Raw genomic sequence first — 20,436 nt, 5'->3', positions numbered from 1 at the left:
GGCCTTGATATATGTTGACAAGGACACACTTCTGATTAACTTCCAGAAGATTTTAGCCATCACTCGTTAGTCCTTAAAAATTTATTAACAGAAGCATATTGCTACTACTATGTACAGCGTGTTAAAAAATTTATTTGTCAAAAAAGTGGAACGCCAAATTTCCTGAATGTTGAAATGGTTACCACTTCTAAGAAAATTCTACATCTGGTCTTTTTAGTTTTCTCAAGCACTGAAGCCATTGACAGCGCGTAGACAAAAGACTGCGACGAAGTCAGGCCATAAACAGTAGACAGGCGACGTTGGCTTCGGGGTTTTCAGTTATTGGGTAACACAGCTAGCGTGCGGATCTGGACCAGCTCAAATTGTATTCTTACTTATAATTACACTTCTATTTAAATATATTTTCTGCCTTACAATTTATCCACTTGTTTTCTCTGTTTACACATCGAATAATCTCAACACTGAACATGATTAACAAGGCCAAATTTTTTGCTGTTGCAAAAATCTGTTCTCTTAGAAACAGGTATTTAAAGTGTCCTGAATTTTTAAACTGATTTTGTTCATATTTTAAAGTCAGATATGTAGTATCGTGGACAGATTGCCTAAGAAATATCGGTTTTTTTTCTATTTACCGTACCGAATAATCTACCGTACAAAGTTCTTGCATTATATGAACCATATAAAAACATAGACCTTCTTTACGTATTATTCTTCTTACTGCTTCTTGTGAAATTCCTACTCGATAAGCTATTGTTCGCAAATACATCAATAGATTTATACGTACACTGCACAAACGACACTTGCTCTTTCTTACGTCAATGTACACAACGAGCATCGAGTGGAAATCAACCTAACCCCAATCAACGATCTGAAACTTCTACTTCACGCTGTGATCTTCCATTAGGTCTTGAACAGAGAACAATTCCCAGCACGCTTTCTAAACTTTATTACTTATTATTATGTTCATAATATTATTAATTTTGTATTAATACAATAATAATATCGTATCATTATTATATTATTTCTTTATTTTTCTGCTTGTATTGTCTTTTATTCGTAATATATTATTGCAATATAATAACAAAATTAGTTTAAGGGATAATGTAACCTTAAAGATTTTTTTCAAATGAACGGGTCATTTGCAAACCATGATTCTTTTTAGACATTTGTTTTTCGTGATAAGTACTATATGACGCGGTAAAAAAATTTGATTTTGAATATCATGCTCAAAATCAGTTTTGCGAATCATTTTTTCAACAGATCTCCGCAGATTTAAAGATGTAGCATCACCCCCCCCCCCCAAAGCAATTACAAATAATTTTTTAATACCTTGTACATTATATTCTGCCTATATGTAAATATATGTGACTGTGAATTGCAAACATGGACGTACGTGTTTATTTCCTAGTTTTTATTTGAAAGGAACATCACATATGTTGGTCGTTCCACTCGGTCCGCGAACTCTGCGAGTTCATAAAAATCTATTCCAACCCAATGTTCCATATGCGAGCGAAGCGGCTTCTCTAACTTTCGGCCAAAAAACATTTCTAAAAATTTCTTGTTCGCTCACATATGAAACTGGTATTAGGTTGGACTACCTTTTTTACGAGCGAGTAGAGCGAGCAACGAGAACAATGTTTCTCTACTATATGTAAATGAATACTATACACTGTTTTTTATAAATATTTTTTATTGATAATTTCTTAGGGAATAACAGGCGATCGCTAAAATCTTCTAGAAATTGTTCAGGAAAATGTCTTTGACAACATATATCGAAGCGAACATTATTAGTAAAAACTCTGACGGATCATATATTTTTTAACAAGTACTTTAATATAAAATATGCAAGAGAGCATTATTTAAAGAATTGAAAGAAGGATAAGTATGAGAGAGAAAGCAGGTTGTGACTTTTATTGATATAACTGTTTTACTATACTAACAATAAGAGGAAAATTGAACAAAACAAAAGCTAATTAATTACATATATATGTCGGGTTCACATTATGATTAGGGTTAGGGGCGTGTTACGACCGTTCGCGGAGAGACGCGGTCGTTAGGAGAACGCGTCAGCGAGAGGCGTAAATTCTCGCTACGATCATGTTAATCGACGCCGCGAAATAGTCATTCCCCTGTTTCGTTTAGGATAACAGAGGTGGTTTAATGAATGTAACACTGTATTAACAGGTTAACATAGAACAATATATTTTACAATAATATGATGAAGATGTTACAGAAATTTGACTCGACTTTGCGATATCTCTAGATAAATTCGTTTGCTCGTCAGATTTGTCGAAGTGTCACGTTTGACTCGTCAGAAGGAACTGAACGCCCTTCGATTATTTTCGTTTTTTCTGGAAGGCGACCCCCACTACGTTCGGATCACGCCACATTCTTTTACGCGAGGTAAAATAACGGCCACGAGTCGACGTTTCTGGAGGTCACCCTGCTTAATGAACCATGCGCTTGCCACTACAATGTTTGTTTGCCGGGCAGCCGCGACGATCCGTCTGCGACGTTGTAGGACCGCGAGCGACGGTTAGAAAATACAGCCTGTGGTAAGCCTCGTGGCGTAACAGGGCGTGAAACAAATCTTTATTTGGATTAGACATTATTGTTATGCAATAGAGGAGATATGTACTAGTGTAAATATGATTATTACAGAATATGGCAAGTAACCGTGGTAATCAGATACTCGAGAAGCTAATGACAATGATCCTAGGTTCAATAACGAATCCGCGATTAACGGGATAACAGAATGCGCCTTCTTCCAAGGTCCACGTTGTACCCAACTTCCTTGTTTACGGTTCAAGTATTACTGAACTAACTCTTTGTTAAAACATAGAATATCCACCGAGCGTAAGGACGCTATGTAACTAGCTAATGTGACCTCACGAGGGAATAAGTCTCCGTCGCGTTGGGGTGTGTCTAAGGACACGAGATCATCGGATTCGTGGAGAGATGCCTTCGTTCGGAAAGTGAGGGAAATTGACGTTGCTGTTAATTGGTCAATTTCCATGTTGGTGGTTAGAGGAGGATGCTAGCCGCCCTTGAGAGAAAGTTGCTAGCGGGAAGCGTCGTTTGTGAGAAAAATAGATTTCCCCTATCTTCTTGTAGTTGGTACAATGACTGTTTGTCTGTTTGAAGGACTTTAGTTAATTAAATCTTAAGATTTATAATTTATAATATAATTTATAATATAAGGTCCTCAGGCTAGCTGAACATGTACTGTGGAGATGCGTCGACGTCCGTTAATCATCTTACCCGAAGAATATAGGACCTGTGTGTGGCGAGCCACGGGACAGAAATCGTTGGAATGTTTACTGTCTCGTGCCGCTACAACTATTTCTTTTAAGGAGAGCTATAGAATTACTCCATACCTCTGTTAGGTAAAAACGTTCATCCCTTGACCGCGGCTACGTTCGGCGACTGGTTGTTGGCGCCTCGAGTCCAAGCTCACTATCATAAATCTGGAACAAATACAATCGGATTGAATGGCGGCAATCGCTTAATTACGGCTATGGTAGAATCTAGATTAAAGTGTTAAGGGACTTTCCCAAAATTCCAAAGGAGAGGCTCCGGTGTCCTTTCATCTCTGATATATATATATATGCTCAGATTTCAGAGCTTAGTTTTAGGAGTAATGTAATATCGTAAGGTAGTTCGAATTAGAAATCAGTTGAAAATAGATAAAACCGTGTACGTCGTCTTTCTGTGGTTCGTTTACATTTAAGAGTGCCTACGTGACTAAAGGCACGTAGTTGGTAGTTCTTACATAGGTATGTTAGTAGAGTTGTTAGAGGTAATCGAGTCGTCGAAGAGTAGAGTCGTGAGAATTGATAGAGTTGTTAGAGAGAGAGAGAGAGTGTGTGTGTGTGTTAGATTCGTTGTGACGAGGGTGGTCAAATAACTGTAAAGTTATTTGATATAGATACGAGTATTGCATTTAGTTTCCGTTAAATAAACATCGTTTTCTGTCCAATTTATATTTGTATATTCAATTTAATATTAATAAATTGTAAGTAATCGGAAAAAAAATTCTATCCTTATTTCCACGATATTACAGTAATATATTGTATTTCCCAGATTACTTTCATTAATATTCGTCTTAAGACATTAATAACACTCAATTTTAATTTTATCAAAGCAAAATAAATATTTTTGTTTAATTAAAACTCTACTCCTAAAAAAATAAAACTTTTCTATTTATGCAAAATTGCATGCAATAAAAGTTTCAATGAATACACTTCGTTTTGTAACTGTTTTCTTCAATCAGAAAAGATAACGGCCAAAAAATTATTGTTATTCCACAACTAATTGGAAATTTTGACAGTTTAATTCGATCATTGGATCGATTACACGTACGGTGATTTTTCAAGTTCGGAATCAGTTACAGACCTGACTGAAGAGTTAAGCCCTGCGATGTGTAGTTGGTCCAGGGACAGTGTGGCAAATCTATTCGTTCAACGCTGATTGGTTCCGCCATTTATAAAAGCGCTTCCTGCAGCAGTTATGTATAGATTGGTATAAATATAAATGTATAAAGTATACGTTTACAAAGTTGTCTGTAAACAAAGTGTAATAATATTTACCGTCTATTGGATTGTATATAACGACGGAAATAAAGAATAATAAGAAAAAGTAAGATATTATTAAAAGTCGCTCTTATTAATAGATATAAATAATAGTTGAATAACCTTTTCATAAGATTGCTAAAGATAACCTCAAAAGAAAATACAACTTTTTTGCAAAGTTTAACGATAAATTATATTACAATTTTAAATTAACATCAAATTTTGAGCTACACACATCTTAGTAATTAAATCTATATGGTGTTATCCGTTTTTACTTTAAGGTGATTTATACTTCGTGTTTATTACAAATTTTTGCAGTCATCATAGAGAACATACAGAATTAACATTTAAGTTTGGAACGTTAGTTCAAATGCCTGATTACTCAGCCAAGGGATGCAGAAACAAGTCAAAGAGTGGTAAGAAAATGTATTATCTTCCAAACGATCCCAAACGAAGAGAGTAATTGCGAATTAATTGCGTAACTCTTGGTGGAAAATAGAATGTAATTGAATATAAATCCAATTTTTAATATATTATGTTTAACAAAGTATTTGCATTACATTATTCCAGTTATACAGTATTTAAAAAAAATATATAATAAGCATAAAAAATGTATTTAAGTTTTCATTAATAAAATTAGACACTAATGACTTTACGCTGTTAATTTCCCTAGGCCATAGTTGTACACACAGGTCTGTTAACTGCTGTAAAGGAGATAAGGTCCTTAATGTCGCAAGATGTACTTTACCAATCGGCCACCATTGAACACTGCGATCGAGTAGCTAGGATTTTGTGTTTGGCGCCATTCTTCGGTGAAAGCACTAAAGGTAAAGAATAAAAACTAAAGCAGTAAGCTTATTCAATAACTAATACTATATTATGTATTTATTTATACTATACTATATTATGCATTTATTTCAAGCAGATACATCTACAATACTCCATTTATTACAGAAAGCATTGTTTAAATGAATATTAATTATGAACCATTATTAAACATGCATTATTATTACCAACAAACAAGTTTAACAAGACCACAATTTTCAAATTAAATATGTACACATATCTTTAATGCTTTTATATTTGACGCATATATTGGAAAGTAAGTTTGTTTTTAGTTTTTTCTTAATTTATTAAAAAATTGTGTAACTATTAACATTACCTATAACATACGTAAATAGTGTCATATTTAAAATATTACCCATGATTAAAAATTTTCAATGTTATTAAATTCTTTATTGAGGAAGCTAAATTATAATATAATTATAGAGTTTACAAAGGATTTTAATAATGAAAAAATATTTATTTTATATAACATTTATTAGACATTAGTTAGATATAAAATAAGAATAATATAATCATAATAATCATATATCTAAGATAAAAGTTGATCTCTATGATCATTAACATGGTGTTGCTTTTTCCTCACACCCTCCTGCTACACGCTTCGAAGCAGAACATACAGCGAGTAGATATTACTGAATCAGATCCAACAGCAAACAATACAATATGTATAGAACTCTAATCATGGAAACACCAACACCTTTGGTAGCCGAAGTTATGCACAAGTAACTAACCAATCGCCACCCTTAACACCAACATAGCCAAATCCATCAGTAATACGCTCAAGCAACCACCGTTACAATACTAACTAACGGCAATTACTTCCAGATGTAGCAGTATATGCACCACTGCGAACAGGCAGTACATTGACAGAGATTATAGAAGTAGCATTGGCAACTACTACTTATGAACCAAATAATTGGCAAACAAAAATAATTCCGCAAGACTTTCTTGACAAAATCAGAGGAAAAAAGGTAAGCGAAAGCAAAATGACAAAAACATAGAGCACTTGAAAGCAAAAAAACATCTAAACAAACTTGCAAAGGAAATAGAAAGTAAAATAAAAAATCATAATAATAACGAATTCTCAAAATTCATAGATTCACTTTCTGCGTACGAGAATTCCAACTATTTCCTATGGAAAGCCACGAACAAAATAAAGGAGCCAATTAAACTAATCCCAGCAATCAGATTAACGGACTACACATGAGCCAGAAGCAACGAAGAGCAAGCTGAAGAATTTTCCAACCACCTTTGTTGAAGTTATCTCTTCGAGGAACGCATGATGAATGTGTAACAGAAATATATTTAAGTATAAGTGTAACTGTAAGTATAAGTATAAGTATAAGCATAAGTATAAGTACAGTGTATACTAATCCAGAACCACACTGTGGCAGCGTTACATTACAACAGAGCTTCGAAGCCATGAGTCTATGGGTATTTATATAATTACGAAAACTGGCTCGTCTATATATACCTTGCTGCACCATCTGTGCATGGCATATTCCTAAAAAAGGCTACGAGACTGAGAGGCCCTTCAAATTGATTTAAAGCTAAACAATACTCAATAGCATCGGGGACTAAGAGAACTAAACGCTAGAGAAGATGTAGTTTTCCTAGAAGTGAGTATTACTTCAACACCCTCCCTAACACTCGAAATCTTTACAAACGATTACTTTTTAACATCATTGTTATTTTTCAGACCTAATTTTTATCGTAAATATTGAAATCTTGGTTTCGGTAACGTACTCGTATTGCCCGTCGGGTGTAACGAACGCCGTATATTCCGTCGAATTAGGATGAATGGGAATTTGGTGAAATCCGCTGGCGTCGTGCATCCCTCTGCTGTTCGTTCTGCATCCTCTTGCGGCAGTCCTTTATTCTGTGTCCGAGAGTACCACAGTAATGACACCTCGTCTGGTGGCCCGATAACTTGCGTCGCTTAGCTTCGGGTTCCGCCGGTGCATCTCTCGGCGAAAATGTCGACTCTTCTTCGTAACAAAAGGGTCGCATTTCGCTCAGAAATTGGTCCTCCGTTCTGATATCGCTCGTGAGGGCCAATCGTTTAAGACGTTGGTCGTGTGGAATTAATATGTAGAGAGTGACAGCGTTAAGTATTTCGTCTAGCGTAGAATGTTGCCACCGCGTCTGCAGGAGGGAACGGACACGGCCGGCAAACGCCCCCGTGGATTCGCCCACTCCCCGCGGTTCCCTGGATACCTTGATTAACGATGAGGACGTCGTCTCTCGGCCACCGAAATGTATAAGGAATCGTTCCTTAACGGTAGACCAAGTAACCTCTCCGTCTCCCGTCATTCGTGCCAGCCAATGTGCTGCAGAACCCTGTAGAGAGTCACTTAAGGCAGAGTATAGCGCGTCATCTCGTAGGGAGTTGTTCTTCATGGCCCTACTAACAGCCGCGCACCACGCGGCTGGATCGGCGCCTGCGACTTCTGGGTTAAAATGTGGTAATTTGGTGGTTCCTGTATTTGGCCTTTGCATTAGCGTATGAATTAGGTTGTTCATGACAGCGACCTGCCCTTCCAGCGCTCGAAGCCGTTCTGGTCCTACTTCTGATGTCGGATTGGCACTGGGAGTGGGGTTGTGGGCGTCAAATGAATCTTCTCGAGGATTAGCCATTGATACGGTACACACAGGTGTAGTTTATTGCAATGATAGAATTAGTACAGTCTTGACAATTGATCACGGCGGTTCGGCACTCGCGACACGAGTGACGATGCTCTCGGGCTCAATAACGAATCCGCGGCCAACGGGATGACAACAGAACGTACTCACAAAGTCTAAGTCTGGTTAAAACGTGAAATAACCACTGATCGCGAAGACGTTACTCTTTTATCGATGAGATCGCGAGCGAGAATGCCTTTCCCGTCCCGATGATGCCATAGAGGAAAACTATAATGGAGTGTGTCTAAGGATACGAGATCATCGGATTCGTCGAGAAATGCCTTCGTTCAGAAAGTAAGGGAAATTGGCGTTGCTGCTAATTGGTCAATCTCCATATCGGTGGTTAGAAAAAGATGCTAGCCGCCCTCGAGGGAAAGTTGCTAGTGGGAGACGCCGCTCGTTGAAAAATATGTCTCCCCTATCTTCCCGTAGTTGGGACAGAGACTGTTTGTCTGTTTGAAGGACTTTAGTTAACTAAACCTTAAGATTCATAACGGGCCCTCGGGCTAGCCGGACATGTACTGCGGAGACGCATCGACATCTGGCAATCATCTTACTCGAAGAATAGGGTCTGCGTGTGGCGAGCCACGGGACAGAAACCGTTGGAATGTTTACTGTCGCGTGTTTACTCCATACCTTTGTTAGACAAAGCGTTCATCCCGTGACCGCGGCTACGTTCGGCGACTGACTGTCGCCTCGAGCCCAAGCTCATTATCACGACTCTCGAACAATTACAATCGGGTTGAATAACTACAATTGTTCAATTACAGCTATAGTAGATTCTAGGTTACAATGTTGCGGGATTATCCAAAATTCCAAAGGCTCCGGTGTTCTTTCATCTCCGACATATATATATAAATTATATTTAAGAAGTTTGGGATAGTTTAAAGATGAAATAAATTGCTTTTTAAGTTTAATCTCTTACTTTCGACGAAATCAAGTTTCTCTGGAATTTGGTGGAGTTTAAGATTTGATATCGGTGTCGTAGGAGTTATGTGACACTTTAAGGTGGAATAAATCTAGCGAGGAGTTTAAGGTGCGGCAAAGGAGCGTGGAATGTTGCAATAGAAATTTATTGCAGTGTTAGTGCATTGGTAGATTGATCAAATTTACGTGTAGCGTGGGTAACCAATGGTAAATATTTTGCAATGTGTATAATTTCTCAGTAATCTGAGGCTTATAAAATCTATTGACAACTAATGGAAATTGTTGATTTAACAGATCAATTTTAAATTCCTCGTTAATCTAAATTTTTTTAATCCTATTTACAACTAAACCTTACGACGAAAAATTAACGAAGTGGAATAAAAATGGCATTGTGATTCTTCTCGTCGTGTATTGGTGTCACATCAAATTTAAGAGACAGTTTTACTTGCGGATGCTGCGTGTTACGTTGGTGAAGTCGACGAAAGCGTAAAATAGGAGCTCGTCCGAAATACACTAACGCGGAAGGTTAAATTTAACGCAAAAGGCTGAGAAATTAGTTTAGAACTCGAAGTTTCATTGGTACGACGCTCTTGAAACGCATTCAAAGAGGTCGGCGACCTCGAAAGGGGATGAACGCAACTGTTTCGTGGGAATTTCTTATTGTGGCTTATTTGGATGAAGCTGCTTTAAAATCAGCGCTGGATTCGCCTGTATTTTGCCCGGAAATCATAAAATGTTTAGGCCAGGCGACTCCATGTACAGAAAATGTTATGTCCACTTTTTACGTCCGTAAAATTCAACTCTTTACTACTATGCACTTCTTCTCCAAAAAAGTATCGCGTTTCAATATTAAAAAAGTTTCAATAATATACTATCCATTAGAAGAATGATAACATGATAACCTTACAAATTATTAGTATTAACAAATTCTTATTGTCGTATAGAAATGCCAACTATTGCTTCGGTAAAACAAACAAAGGAATTTTACAGGTAAATTTTACAAATTACAAGTCATCTTATAACGCAAAATACGACGTGTAAAATTGTCTCAATTTATTAATAGTATTAATAAATTATTATGATAAAAGATGCAGGAATCTTAGCCTCATGAGAAATTAGAGATGAAAATGAGTGGGAAAAGATTAATCACTGGTCCTCCTAAAAAGATGCAGTCCCATGGATGGATGGTTGTGCGAGTATTAAAGCAGCGCAAAACCGTTCCCCGAATTCTCATCCCGGACGTCGTACGACCAAAGACAAAAACAACTCACTCGAGGGCATTGCGGAGAGACATTCATCGAGGACACAATAGTATTATTCCAGGAAGTGCTAGTTCTTCCTAGATTCCGGTTACAATGTTCTTAACGCGTGGAAATTAGTCTTGACCAGGAAACATCTATAACGGCATGTATTTTCTGCCGTGATTGTAAATCTGTTTGGAACATGCGGTTTGTCCGTTAATCTAGGCGCTGTTGTTCAATTGAGTCAATATTATTTGTTGGTAGATTAGTGTGTGCAAGAGCGCTCTATCCATTATTGACCAATTCGAGCACGTATTGGTAAATTTCACACCGGCAATTACGGTGAAATCGTTCGTGGTCGCTGGAAATTAGCAGTATCGTTTGCGGTCGTGAGCTGATTGACACTGCGTGAGCGGGGAATTATGTGAAGCAGCTTTGCTTTGTCGTTTCATGCATTTAATAGGTTTACGGCGGTGGACAGAGTTTGTAAAAAATGAAGACAAGATAGAAAAAGATTATTTTTCATTTTTTACTATTAGATTATTTTCAAAGTGATCTTTTCAGTGAAATATGATTGACAAAAAATAAGATCTATAATTGAATCATTATAGAAAATAGAATAATATTGATAATAAAGAAATAAAAATCAATTATAGAATAACATATAATAATAATAATAATAATAATAATAACAATAATGTGGATAGACTTTATGTTTACTTTTATATGTATAATGATACTGTTTGATCCTTGAATTAAAGTTAAGATTAACGTTGCGATTATGATTATCCTTTGTCTGACTAAATATATTTGAAGTATCAATTACAGTAGAATTTTTGAAAGATTCTTGGCTGTTAAACAAAAAACTGGTTCCTTTATATTTCGCTCAATTATCATAGAATCGTGAAACTGACTTTCACTTCAAATTTTGTCTGTTTCAGGAGTAACAAGTACTTGCAAAAATCATCCATCAGCCGGATATGTGCTGTCGGAGGGTTTTTCATTAGCATTCCCGTCTTTCTAACTGGTAAGAACCAATTCCTTCAATTCTGTCAACTTTAACCTTTTGAAAGATACTAGTACATAAGTTATACGTTTAATTTTTCTTGAATTCAGGCATGAATCTAAAAGATACTGTGAACTATCTCTGAGTGTATGAAATCAGTTTAGAAATCCAATGGAAATAAAGTTAATTTTAACGCCGAATAGTCATTATTTTTCTTAGAAAAATAAAAAATGATCGTCTTTTAGGGAAGTTTTAACAGATTAATTTATAAAGAGCTGAATCAGAATATTCATGTCATGCATGAATACGGCTGGTGGATGGATCGAGATCTAATCTAAAGTTTACGTTGTGTCATGCTAGTTTACACAGCTATCATTCGCTCGATCGATCGTTAAGCTGTTGAACTCGATTCAAGACGGACATTTTGACTCTGTTCAGAAGAAAACTGCGTTTTAATAAATTTGACGGAATAGAAATTATGATAGACTACAATGTTTTTTTAATTATATCATAAAATTTATTTATTTTTTTTAATGTCATGTTAGAAACTTCAAATACTGTCCAAAACTCCGAACGTAATCGTTTTAGAAATTTGTAAATTACTTAACGACCAAAAATATTGAATTCTCTATTGTCTGAAGATAGATTCTCTATAATTTAAGTAATTTATTCGTCGAGAATTGATATATAAAGACTTAAATAATAAATTAATTGAAAAATAATTTGCGACTAGTATTGAAAATTTCAATGAAAAGCATATGTGTATATAGTTTACGCTTCGAGAATTATATGTATTGAGAATATGTATTTGCGCTGATTCTTTGTCCCGCTTGTTATGGCATGCGTGTTATAATGATCCTCTAACAATGCTTTCAGGTATGATATTGTATACATTCATCCAGTTTCATTCGACGCCGGTGTCACGTAAAATGGATACTTGGGTTGCGAGAGAAAAGAAAGCTGAGTCGTAGCCCAACTATTAATTCTCTTTTATCGAACTTTATTATGACTTTGGCACTTACAGTAGAATAACGTTGAACAGAGAAAGGGGTGTTGTACAAGAACAGCAACTAGAACGAGAACTCCCCGGGCTGGGTGAAGTCTCGGCTTATATACACCCTGGCTTGGGGATGTTGGGGGGTTTGGTGTGGATTCCAAGGAGTCCGAAAGTCGGGGTTGGGGCCTTATCTCTGATGGGGACTAAGATGCGTCGCGGCGTTGGCGTCCGACAGTCGGGAGTCGATGTCTTTTCTCTGAGAGGTAATTGGTGTCACACCGGCAATCGTTACGTCGGTTTTTCATAGGCCTTGGCATCGTGTTTTGTGGATGCGCAATGGTCCATAACGTCTTCGTGTGGCAGAGGGTAAGAACATATCGCTATTAAAAAAGAAAACGAACACGTTCAAATACGTCTAAATCATCTTTTATGTGTATTTTACCCGGAAATCATTTTATCGTGAAATTTTGTTTTTCAGATTTACCATAATTTATCTGGTAGAGTTCATAAAAATTTTTCTGAAATCAATTGCAAGCTTTTAGGAAACCAGGATTTTTCACATTTTTAAGAAGCGTTATAATTATATTGCTGATCTTTATACGTTCGTGCGAAATTGAAAAGTACGCAAATGGCGCAAAATGCATAAAATGCGCTAAAATATACGTATATAAGAAAACAAATCTCGATTAAAATTTTATTTCTTTGATTATGTTCGTAAAACTACAAACTTGTATAAAAATACGCATTCTAGTTATAAGTGTTAAAACATTCGATCTAGTCCTTATCACATTCATGAAAACCTCCATTTAACCATTCGTTGTATCAACAAACATTCATATGCAAAACTTACCACCTACCACATCCTCCGCGTATTAATATAATCCCCTTTTATAAATTATACACTTTAGAGTGAACTGGTTGGGTCAGAGTGATATAAGCTTACAAGTTCTCGAGGAGTTCTACCGAAGTTACATTTACGTTTGCATAATTTCACCGAAAAAGATACTCTGTAGAATGACAGGTTCGTTTGTTTATGTGATCCGCGATCGCAACTATTTCAAGGGGATTTTATAAATAACCATACACACGATATTCAGTGTATTTTCGTATTCTCGTTTATTTTTGGGAGATTTGTAAAACTGTTGAACAAAATAATTGAGTAACGATTATATTTGCTGAGAAAAAGTCTTTTTCTCTGTACTCCTCCTTCTACTTCAAGCATGTAGTATTGACAATAAGATTGACAATGGCTGAAAGTAATCCAAAAGAGTTTTCACCATGGTTATCGGTAACGAAAAAGATTTGAATCATCTTTAATACTTATTCGTAACTAGAATCATTTCAACTAAAATGTAAATTCTTATATTATAACTTTTTTAATTTGTTATGGCCCCTGACTACAACCTAACCTATCATTCTTATTTCGTAGGAGAAGACGAATGCCGTGAAGGCGTTAGCGCGCGAACAGTGCGAAGCGGCGGTACAGCTGCAGCGTCAGCAGCAGCTGCAACAGCACCAGAACCAGCCCCAGCTGGCTGCCCAACGAAAGTCGGGCCCGTGACGAACCAACTAAATACCAGCCACGCAACGCACGGCCGAGCTGCACAGTACTAACACTATCATCACCATCATCATCATCGACACGTGTCAATGTCCCCACCGCCCTTGTTGCTCTCATCGCCAGCTCCGATCGCGGCGACGCACAATCATCAGAACGTGAGCGGACACAGAAACGTGGTTACGCCACCGGATACATCAGCAGATAGATCGCCACCGGATACATCAGCAGATAGATCGCCACCGAGTCCTGGAAATAAGCTAAATAGATCGCAGCATTTGCCACGGGAAGCAACCGGCAGCGTCAGTCCTGGTCTTCCGGCTGCCACATTGGATCTAAGTAGCGCAGCAACCACCAATAGTCCGCATGAATTGTCCACGTTAGTTTAGAAATTTGGTCCGAACATTATATCTTCACATAGGATTGGAGATTAATAGTTGATAGTTAATTTACACATCGATCTTTTTATTTGTAAATTGGGTCGTGGTTTAGAGTTGGTTTGTAAAAATTCGGTCCTAATTGTTAAATGATGAATATTGATTAAGAATAATAGGCATTGATGTACCAATCTTTTTTTAACTTATATACTTGAGCACACGCATTGGAGATTTCACTTTTATTCAGTGAAACAGCAACTTCATTACTCGCTTATTCAATACGGCAATTGCATATATTTCATGGACATTTTAACAATGTTTTGAATAATTTCTAACGGTACAATTGTGATGAAGTGAAAAAAATCGTGATAAGAAACAGAGAGAAAAGTTGCTCGTTAATGAATATTGACCAGAAATAAAGTAATTTCTAAAGAATATCCCGAAGACGTCGTAGATATTACGAAAGGAATGATTAATTTATATCCGCGTGTATCTTGTCATTACCATACTATTATTATTATTATTAATGTTGTTAGTAGTACTCGATTACATTATTATTAATATTAATATTATTGCCTTATTATTATTAATGTTATGGAACCTCTAGTCCTAGGTTACTTTCGCTGCCACGAAAGGATAAGATTTTCGAATTTTTGACTATTACGCGTAATTCAAGTTTTCCTGTTGCGCATGCGCAGTAGAAAGAAAGTTAGCGGAACTCAAATCTCGAACTATAGAGAGTTGAAAAGTAGTAAAAGTAAAAAAGCACGAATAACATTTGTATTTGTGCTGGATTAAGTTTGATAATTGAAAATTGAGTTTGATGATAACATTTTTTTCGTATTCGCTTTGGTAAATATTAGTTTTATTTAAAATTGAACAAAGCATTTTATGTTTTTCAAATACGGTACATAATCGTAATATCGAATTTTGTAAACTGATAGTAAGAAACTCTATAATTCGAGACTGGAACTTTGATCAAGTTCACATTGAACGTAAACTGACTTAATTTTGTTATTTAAGCGTGTATACTATACGTGTTTGTTCCTTCTTCTCTTGTGCGCAGGCTATAGCTTAATTACTTCCAATGAACGCAGTTATATCGAATCAATGACCTATACAAATTTAGATATTAGGATTATTTAAACAAGAGATTAAAAACTAAAAAGTATTGTTTTTATACTGCATATGTACATATGCAATATGAACGACAGTTTGTGTAATAATATGTACCCCTCTTCTTAGTTTACTTTTGTATATTTTGCGACATTTGATATTAATTTTATGAGGAACGTACTTACACTTTATCTTTGTAATTAAATGTGAAATGAAAGAAAAGAAATGACATGAGAAAAGGAAATTCGATGTATGAGTATATACGAATTGACGGAATTAAAATTTAACGCTATATTTAAATAGAAGACGTGAAATATCTTGTCATCTTAAAATAACTTGATCATTCCTATTCTTTTACATAAAAACACTTTTCGACTGTAACTTAAGAAAAATGTCTACTAACGTGAAACGTGCCAGAAAAAATTAACAACTTCCATTAAATTGGCAAATTTCTCATTAATATCATAAAACTCGCGTTTACAAAGATCAGATCAGTGTACATAATATACAAAACAAATGCAGAATATATAAATATAGCACATACGTTCTGAATTATATTCGAATTGGGCAGGGTAACCAAGTGAAAATATGTAAATTTCACGATGTGTAATGTACACTTTATCGAACTTGTAAGTAGTGTAGAAATAGAATATTTTACACGTAACAAAATATACAAACGACAATACACAAGTTAAATTATTTGTTAGATCCATGTATAACAAGCATAGTACAAAAGTGTTTTAGCTTTATGTACTGGTAATTATGAGAAATACCAACTTAATAGATGTATTTGGTATGTACCTAGTTAAGAAAACAATAAATTATTCTGAACAGATAAAGCGTTTAGTAGCTTGTGAAGTGTGAATTTTCGAAAACGTAAGTATTTTATATCTAAGTAGTTAAGAAACGCGAGCAAGGGAAATCAAACAAAGGAACAAAGTTTTTTTGTTTAAAAATATTTAATTTATTGTTCTATTATCCGAGGTTAGAAGCGATAATGTACAAAATCTGAATAAATAAGATTCTTCAATATTATTGAATTTTAATTCTAGGGTAAAGTAATATATCCGCATATTTTATTTATATACAATATGTATAAATAATGATGTGATTTGACTAATTTTGTTGAAAGAATATTTGTACTTTTTACGTAAAACTTCAGTCTACAAAATTTTTTTGTAATTAATAAACCAGTAAACACAATATTAAAAAAATCTATTAAAATTATAAACAAACTCATAAGTTTTAATTTTAGTCCTTAAAGGCTGAAATATTTTGCTCCAATGTCGAGACATTTGTTTTAATTCAAAACATTACTATACTGAATCGATAATGTTGCATGTGCCACGAAAATGATGATAGTGTCAGATAACTTGTTGTGAAACGAAAAAGCATTGCATGTACATTTCTGTTGTTTTGTTGACCATGAGTTTGATGATCTTTTAAACTTGCCCATAGCTAAGAAATCAAACAGTATATCTAAACGAAATTAATTTCAAATTATTTTTTAGGTTCTAAGCTTTTATCTAATCTTTCAGAAGTTGCAAAATTTATTCCACAAGAGTCTTTTTTATCATAACCAAGTACACATCTTAAAACCATTTAAGTCTTCCTTAGTAATTTCTTCTTATCTTTAATAGTAACGAAAATAATTTAGATGAACGTTTTAAAATTGACACCCTGTATATTAAAAATAAAAGATATATTTTCTTCATAATTGGATAGGCTTTTTACAATGGCAATGTACAAATATCAAAATTGCAATTATACTATAACATATGTATATATATAAGCTTCACATTTAAACACAAGATTCTTTATTATATTTTTTTAATACCAATATTTTAATAATTATAACAAGGGTTTTTTAACAAGAGATGTACAACATTGTATACAAATTTTCAAAAACCTATAGATAATTTCAGTTATGCTCTTGCATCATTAATTGTTGATGGAACTCTTACCTCAATTCCATCTAGTTCCTTAGACATTACTATTTGACAGCCTAGCCGTGACCTGAAATTAAATATTATATAACTGAATATGTCAATAAATATATTTATTGCTATACAAATTAATACTAATACACAATGAGATTTCTATTTATCCATTTGAAAATCAACATTGTAAATATGCTAATTCCAACATAGATTTGTAATGATTATAGGGTCATAAATAAAAAACTATGAAAATTTATTATAATTTCAGTTTCGTAGTATTCAGAGATAGCGATTTGAAATTCTACATTGAGATGCAGATTTCGAAATACCCAATACTAACTTGTTTTTACATAAATTTAAATAGAAAAATTCACTTTATAAAATATTAAAAGGTAATAGAATTAATAATGTGAATGATTTGATACTGATTATTATGAACTAACGTATCTGTTAATTCATATGCTAAATCCAACATGTCTAATTCTTCATCTGTTGGTTTGTCAGGAAGTGCATCATAAACTTCTTTCGAAAATATTAAATGGCACGTACTACATGTTAATGTTCCTTCACAAGCACCTATATCAATTATATTTTAATATTACAACATTCTTATATAATAAAGTATCAAAAGTTAAAAATAATAAGAATATTAAACTTGATAAAAATGAAAATTTTCAAATATTTTCTACCTCAAAATTATTTATTTTAAATTAAGTAAATTATGCTTCTTTAAAACATACCATATCCATCTAAATCAATTTGATTATTTACTACTATGTCTAATATAGTATCTCCAACTTTCCCTTTTGCTTTGATTCTCTCTCCACTTGCTTTAACAAACGTTATATTTACTCTGAAAATAATATTTATGAAAGATAAAAATTATCTCAATATAATTATTTTCTTTATTTTTTGTGTTTCTTCAATTAATCTTCTCTTAATTATACCTTAATTATATGTATCACTTATGATAATAGAAATAATTTAAAAATAAGATATACTTGTCTTAATAATACATAAATAAAATTCGTATATCATATATTTATAACAGTGTTATATTTTTAGTTGTTCACTGTTAATGTTGTTCTTATTAATACTATTCTATTAATACTATGTTATTTTTCTAGATGTTATACTCCCACAAAGAGAAAAATTTCTTAGACATTATTATTAGCATTATTATTTTGACACCAATTTTATATTGGAAGGTAAGTACTGAAATTCTATTAAAAAAAGAAGGAAAGCACAAGAAAATTTGTATCACTTACTCTTGTTTTTCTGAAAGTGGTTGCGTGGTCGATATTCCTCTTGTTGCCTGCAAAAAGGGCAACGTTGTGCTGCTTGTATATTTTGAATAATTTGATGCAATACCGAGAATTGATCTCGAAAATTTTTGTAATTGATTTACTAACGCCATTCCACTGTCATAAATATCATGAGTATGGGGCACCCTGACCGAACACCAGATATTGCGGAAAATATCAATTGTAGATCAATTGTACTTTGTACAGAAACTTTCACGGCATTCTTCGGCTGCTATACTGGGACGTTCCTTTACTGTGATAGGTTATAAAACGATTCCTAACGCAAGTGACGTATCTCTACCGGACACGTGCTCTTCGGGCCACACGTTTTATGATACAAGACCAGCAAAATGATCAATGTGTAATTTTACATATCTTACATTTTTTCCAAATGAAATATTGTTTTTATTAAACGTTTAAAACCTCAGGCAACATTTATTTCATCTGATTTCAGTTTTACAAATATATATCTATAATACATATCTGTATAAATTACGGTCTGGTTATATCAAACAGGGACCGACACTCGCTAGGGAAAACTGCCCAAAAATTGAATCGTAAAAACCAATATGAAAGACAACAAATTTCTCGTTCTGCGGAACAAATAGAATTGAGCAGAGTATCTTTATCTTTATCTGAGACATTCAAAGCGTATCACGCATACGCTAAACCTGAAGAAAACTTTCTTGTCTTCCATGTTCATTTTTCCCTTTCCATTTCCGAACGGTTTCTTCTATATTTATTTATATGTTCGTGATTGATGCTATTGACAACATACAACTAAGGGGAAATACGAATAGTAATAGATAGATGTATAATTCATTATGCAATTTTATAGAATTAAATCTTATTTATCTTCAGATATAAAAACTATATTTACCAGCTGAAACACTAACGCATATGCAGTATAATATAATCTACTTAACAATCTCGTTTTAGTTATAATATGTGATTAATTCTTTTGCTATTTCGCTATAAACAGTTTCTTGTGCATACAATATTTTTTTATAGTATTCTAATATATTGTTAGATATTGTAAAGAAAGTAAAATACAGTTATTGAAGTTTGGGAACATTCAATGTTAACCTTGCTTCAAAAAATAATCTTTCGAATGAATGGGGAATAGATTTTTAGTATTATAGTTGGTATAATGTCATCATTGTTTACAATGTGTTAGAGTTAAAGAAATGAGACAAATTAATATTTCAGAAGCAAATTCAATATTTAAATGATGTTATTTTAAAATGGCAGATGATATGAATGTTCTTTTTATACGAGGAAATGGAAACGTGTGTATGGTAATGGAAACGTAATGGTTTTAACATTATTTTAGTACAAGATCTTAGCATAATAGTAATTAACAGTATCCACTATCTTTTAGTCAATTTTTGAAAAATGACATATATGATAATTTGCAATAGTTTGATAATAAAATACTTGTATCAATATTAATAACGTATAATTTGCTATCTCAAAAGGATACAGACACAGCCAATGATAATGTTTGGGATGATAGTGCATTAATAGAAGCATATGATAAAGCAATAAATTTAGCAAAAGAAGAAGTTATCAAGCGAATGGGAATGGATGTTGGAAATTCTCAACCGAAAGAAAACCTACAAAATCTTAAGCAGCCTAAACACGCAAGTAAATTACACAAGGTTGTGATTTTGATAGAATATTACAAATTTGATACAGAATATTATTAAATATATTGATTAAGAAGCAAATTATTTTATTTTGCTATTTACTTATATTTATTTGTATACACATCTTTTCTCTATAGAAATGGATCATAGGAGCACCTTGTCGTGCAATATACTCAGAGGATGGAGAAATTTATGAAGCTATAATATCAAAAATTTACGAAA

At 33.9% G+C, this 20,436-nt stretch overlaps 4 protein-coding genes and 1 long non-coding RNA gene across 6 annotated transcripts; 3 read left to right on the top strand and 2 right to left on the bottom strand.

Annotated features, from left to right (window-relative positions):
- Window positions 1–3,194: 3,194 nt before the first annotated feature.
- LOC117208662 lies at window positions 3,195–4,637 on the bottom strand. The gene is made up of 3 exons (XR_004487744.1): window positions 4,396–4,637; window positions 3,378–3,467; window positions 3,195–3,277 (listed from the first exon to the last, which is right to left on the bottom strand). It is a non-coding gene; the product is annotated as an uncharacterized LOC117208662 (long non-coding RNA).
- Window positions 4,638–4,993: 356 nt separating this feature from the next.
- On the top strand, window positions 4,994–7,201 carry LOC117208660. The gene is made up of 6 exons (XM_033449950.1): window positions 4,994–5,118; window positions 5,245–5,398; window positions 6,243–6,388; window positions 6,515–6,740; window positions 6,812–7,036; window positions 7,117–7,201. Exons 1-4 carry the CDS (start codon window positions 5,107–5,109, stop codon window positions 6,572–6,574), a joined length of 372 nt encoding a protein of 123 aa, XP_033305841.1. The 5' UTR covers window positions 4,994–5,106; the 3' UTR covers window positions 6,575–6,740; window positions 6,812–7,036; window positions 7,117–7,201.
- A 5,336-nt stretch (window positions 7,202–12,537) lies between these two features.
- LOC117208663 lies at window positions 12,538–14,638 on the top strand (the record flags this gene model as incomplete). Its single annotated transcript, XM_033449952.1, has 3 exons — window positions 12,538–12,636; window positions 13,700–13,823; window positions 13,955–14,638. Coding segments are annotated over 3 exons (486 nt in total), but the record flags the coding sequence as incomplete, so codon positions are not given.
- A 2,366-nt stretch (window positions 14,639–17,004) lies between these two features.
- LOC117208659 (adrenodoxin-like protein 2, mitochondrial) lies at window positions 17,005–18,915 on the bottom strand. The gene is made up of 4 exons (XM_033449948.1): window positions 18,530–18,915; window positions 18,002–18,114; window positions 17,705–17,837; window positions 17,005–17,337 (listed from the first exon to the last, which is right to left on the bottom strand). The coding sequence occupies exons 1-4, from the start codon at window positions 18,676–18,678 to the stop codon at window positions 17,247–17,249; spliced, it is 486 nt and encodes a 161-aa protein (XP_033305839.1). The 5' UTR covers window positions 18,679–18,915; the 3' UTR covers window positions 17,005–17,246.
- LOC117208661 lies at window positions 18,322–20,432 on the top strand. Of its 2 annotated transcripts, none has more exons than XM_033449951.1 (3): window positions 18,322–18,469; window positions 20,044–20,212; window positions 20,352–20,421. In XM_033449951.1, exons 1-3 carry the CDS (start codon window positions 18,389–18,391, stop codon window positions 20,408–20,410), a joined length of 309 nt encoding a protein of 102 aa, XP_033305842.1. In that variant the 5' UTR covers window positions 18,322–18,388; the 3' UTR covers window positions 20,411–20,421. The 2 variants fall into 2 exon arrangements, 1 of the variants encoding a protein (XP_033305842.1); XR_004487743.1 differs by lacking the exon at window positions 18,322–18,469 and adding an exon at window positions 19,195–19,364 and having other exon boundaries at window positions 20,044–20,226; window positions 20,352–20,432.
- Window positions 20,433–20,436: the final 4 nt, after the last annotated feature.

The sequence above is a fragment of the Bombus bifarius genome, unplaced genomic scaffold (assembly GCF_011952205.1).
Source record: "Bombus bifarius isolate JDL3187 unplaced genomic scaffold, Bbif_JDL3187 scf7180000008149_frag, whole genome shotgun sequence".
Classification (NCBI taxonomy): domain Eukaryota; kingdom Metazoa; phylum Arthropoda; class Insecta; order Hymenoptera; family Apidae; genus Bombus; species Bombus bifarius.
Note: the sequence above shows the minus strand (reverse complement) of the source record. Positions and strands in the feature narration are given on the sequence as shown.

Bases quoted from the DNA above. Each gene is read 5' to 3' on its own strand.
- LOC117208659 (XM_033449948.1), bottom strand. From the start codon at position 18,678: ATGGCGTTAGTAAATCAATTACAAAAATTTTCGAGATCAATTCTCGGT. The intron at 17,838-18,001 runs GTATGTTTTAAA...TAATTGATATAG, and splicing joins AATTGATTTAGATGGATATG to GTGCTTGTGAAGGAACATTA. The intron at 17,338-17,704 runs GTTAGTTCATAA...ATTTAATTTCAG, and splicing joins GCATATGAATTAACAGATAC to GTCACGGCTAGGCTGTCAAA.
- LOC117208661 (XM_033449951.1), top strand. From the start codon at position 18,389: ATGTTATACTCCCACAAAGAGAAAAATTTCTTAGACATTATTATTAGC. The intron at 18,470-20,043 runs GTAAGTACTGAA...CTATCTCAAAAG, and splicing joins CACCAATTTTATATTGGAAG to GATACAGACACAGCCAATGA. The intron at 20,213-20,351 runs GTAAATTACACA...TTTTCTCTATAG, and splicing joins TAAGCAGCCTAAACACGCAA to AAATGGATCATAGGAGCACC.
- LOC117208660 (XM_033449950.1), top strand. The intron at 5,399-6,242 runs GTAAAGAATAAA...AATTACTTCCAG, and splicing joins CTTCGGTGAAAGCACTAAAG to ATGTAGCAGTATATGCACCA. The intron at 6,389-6,514 runs GTAAGCGAAAGC...CAAAATTCATAG, and splicing joins ACAAAATCAGAGGAAAAAAG to ATTCACTTTCTGCGTACGAG.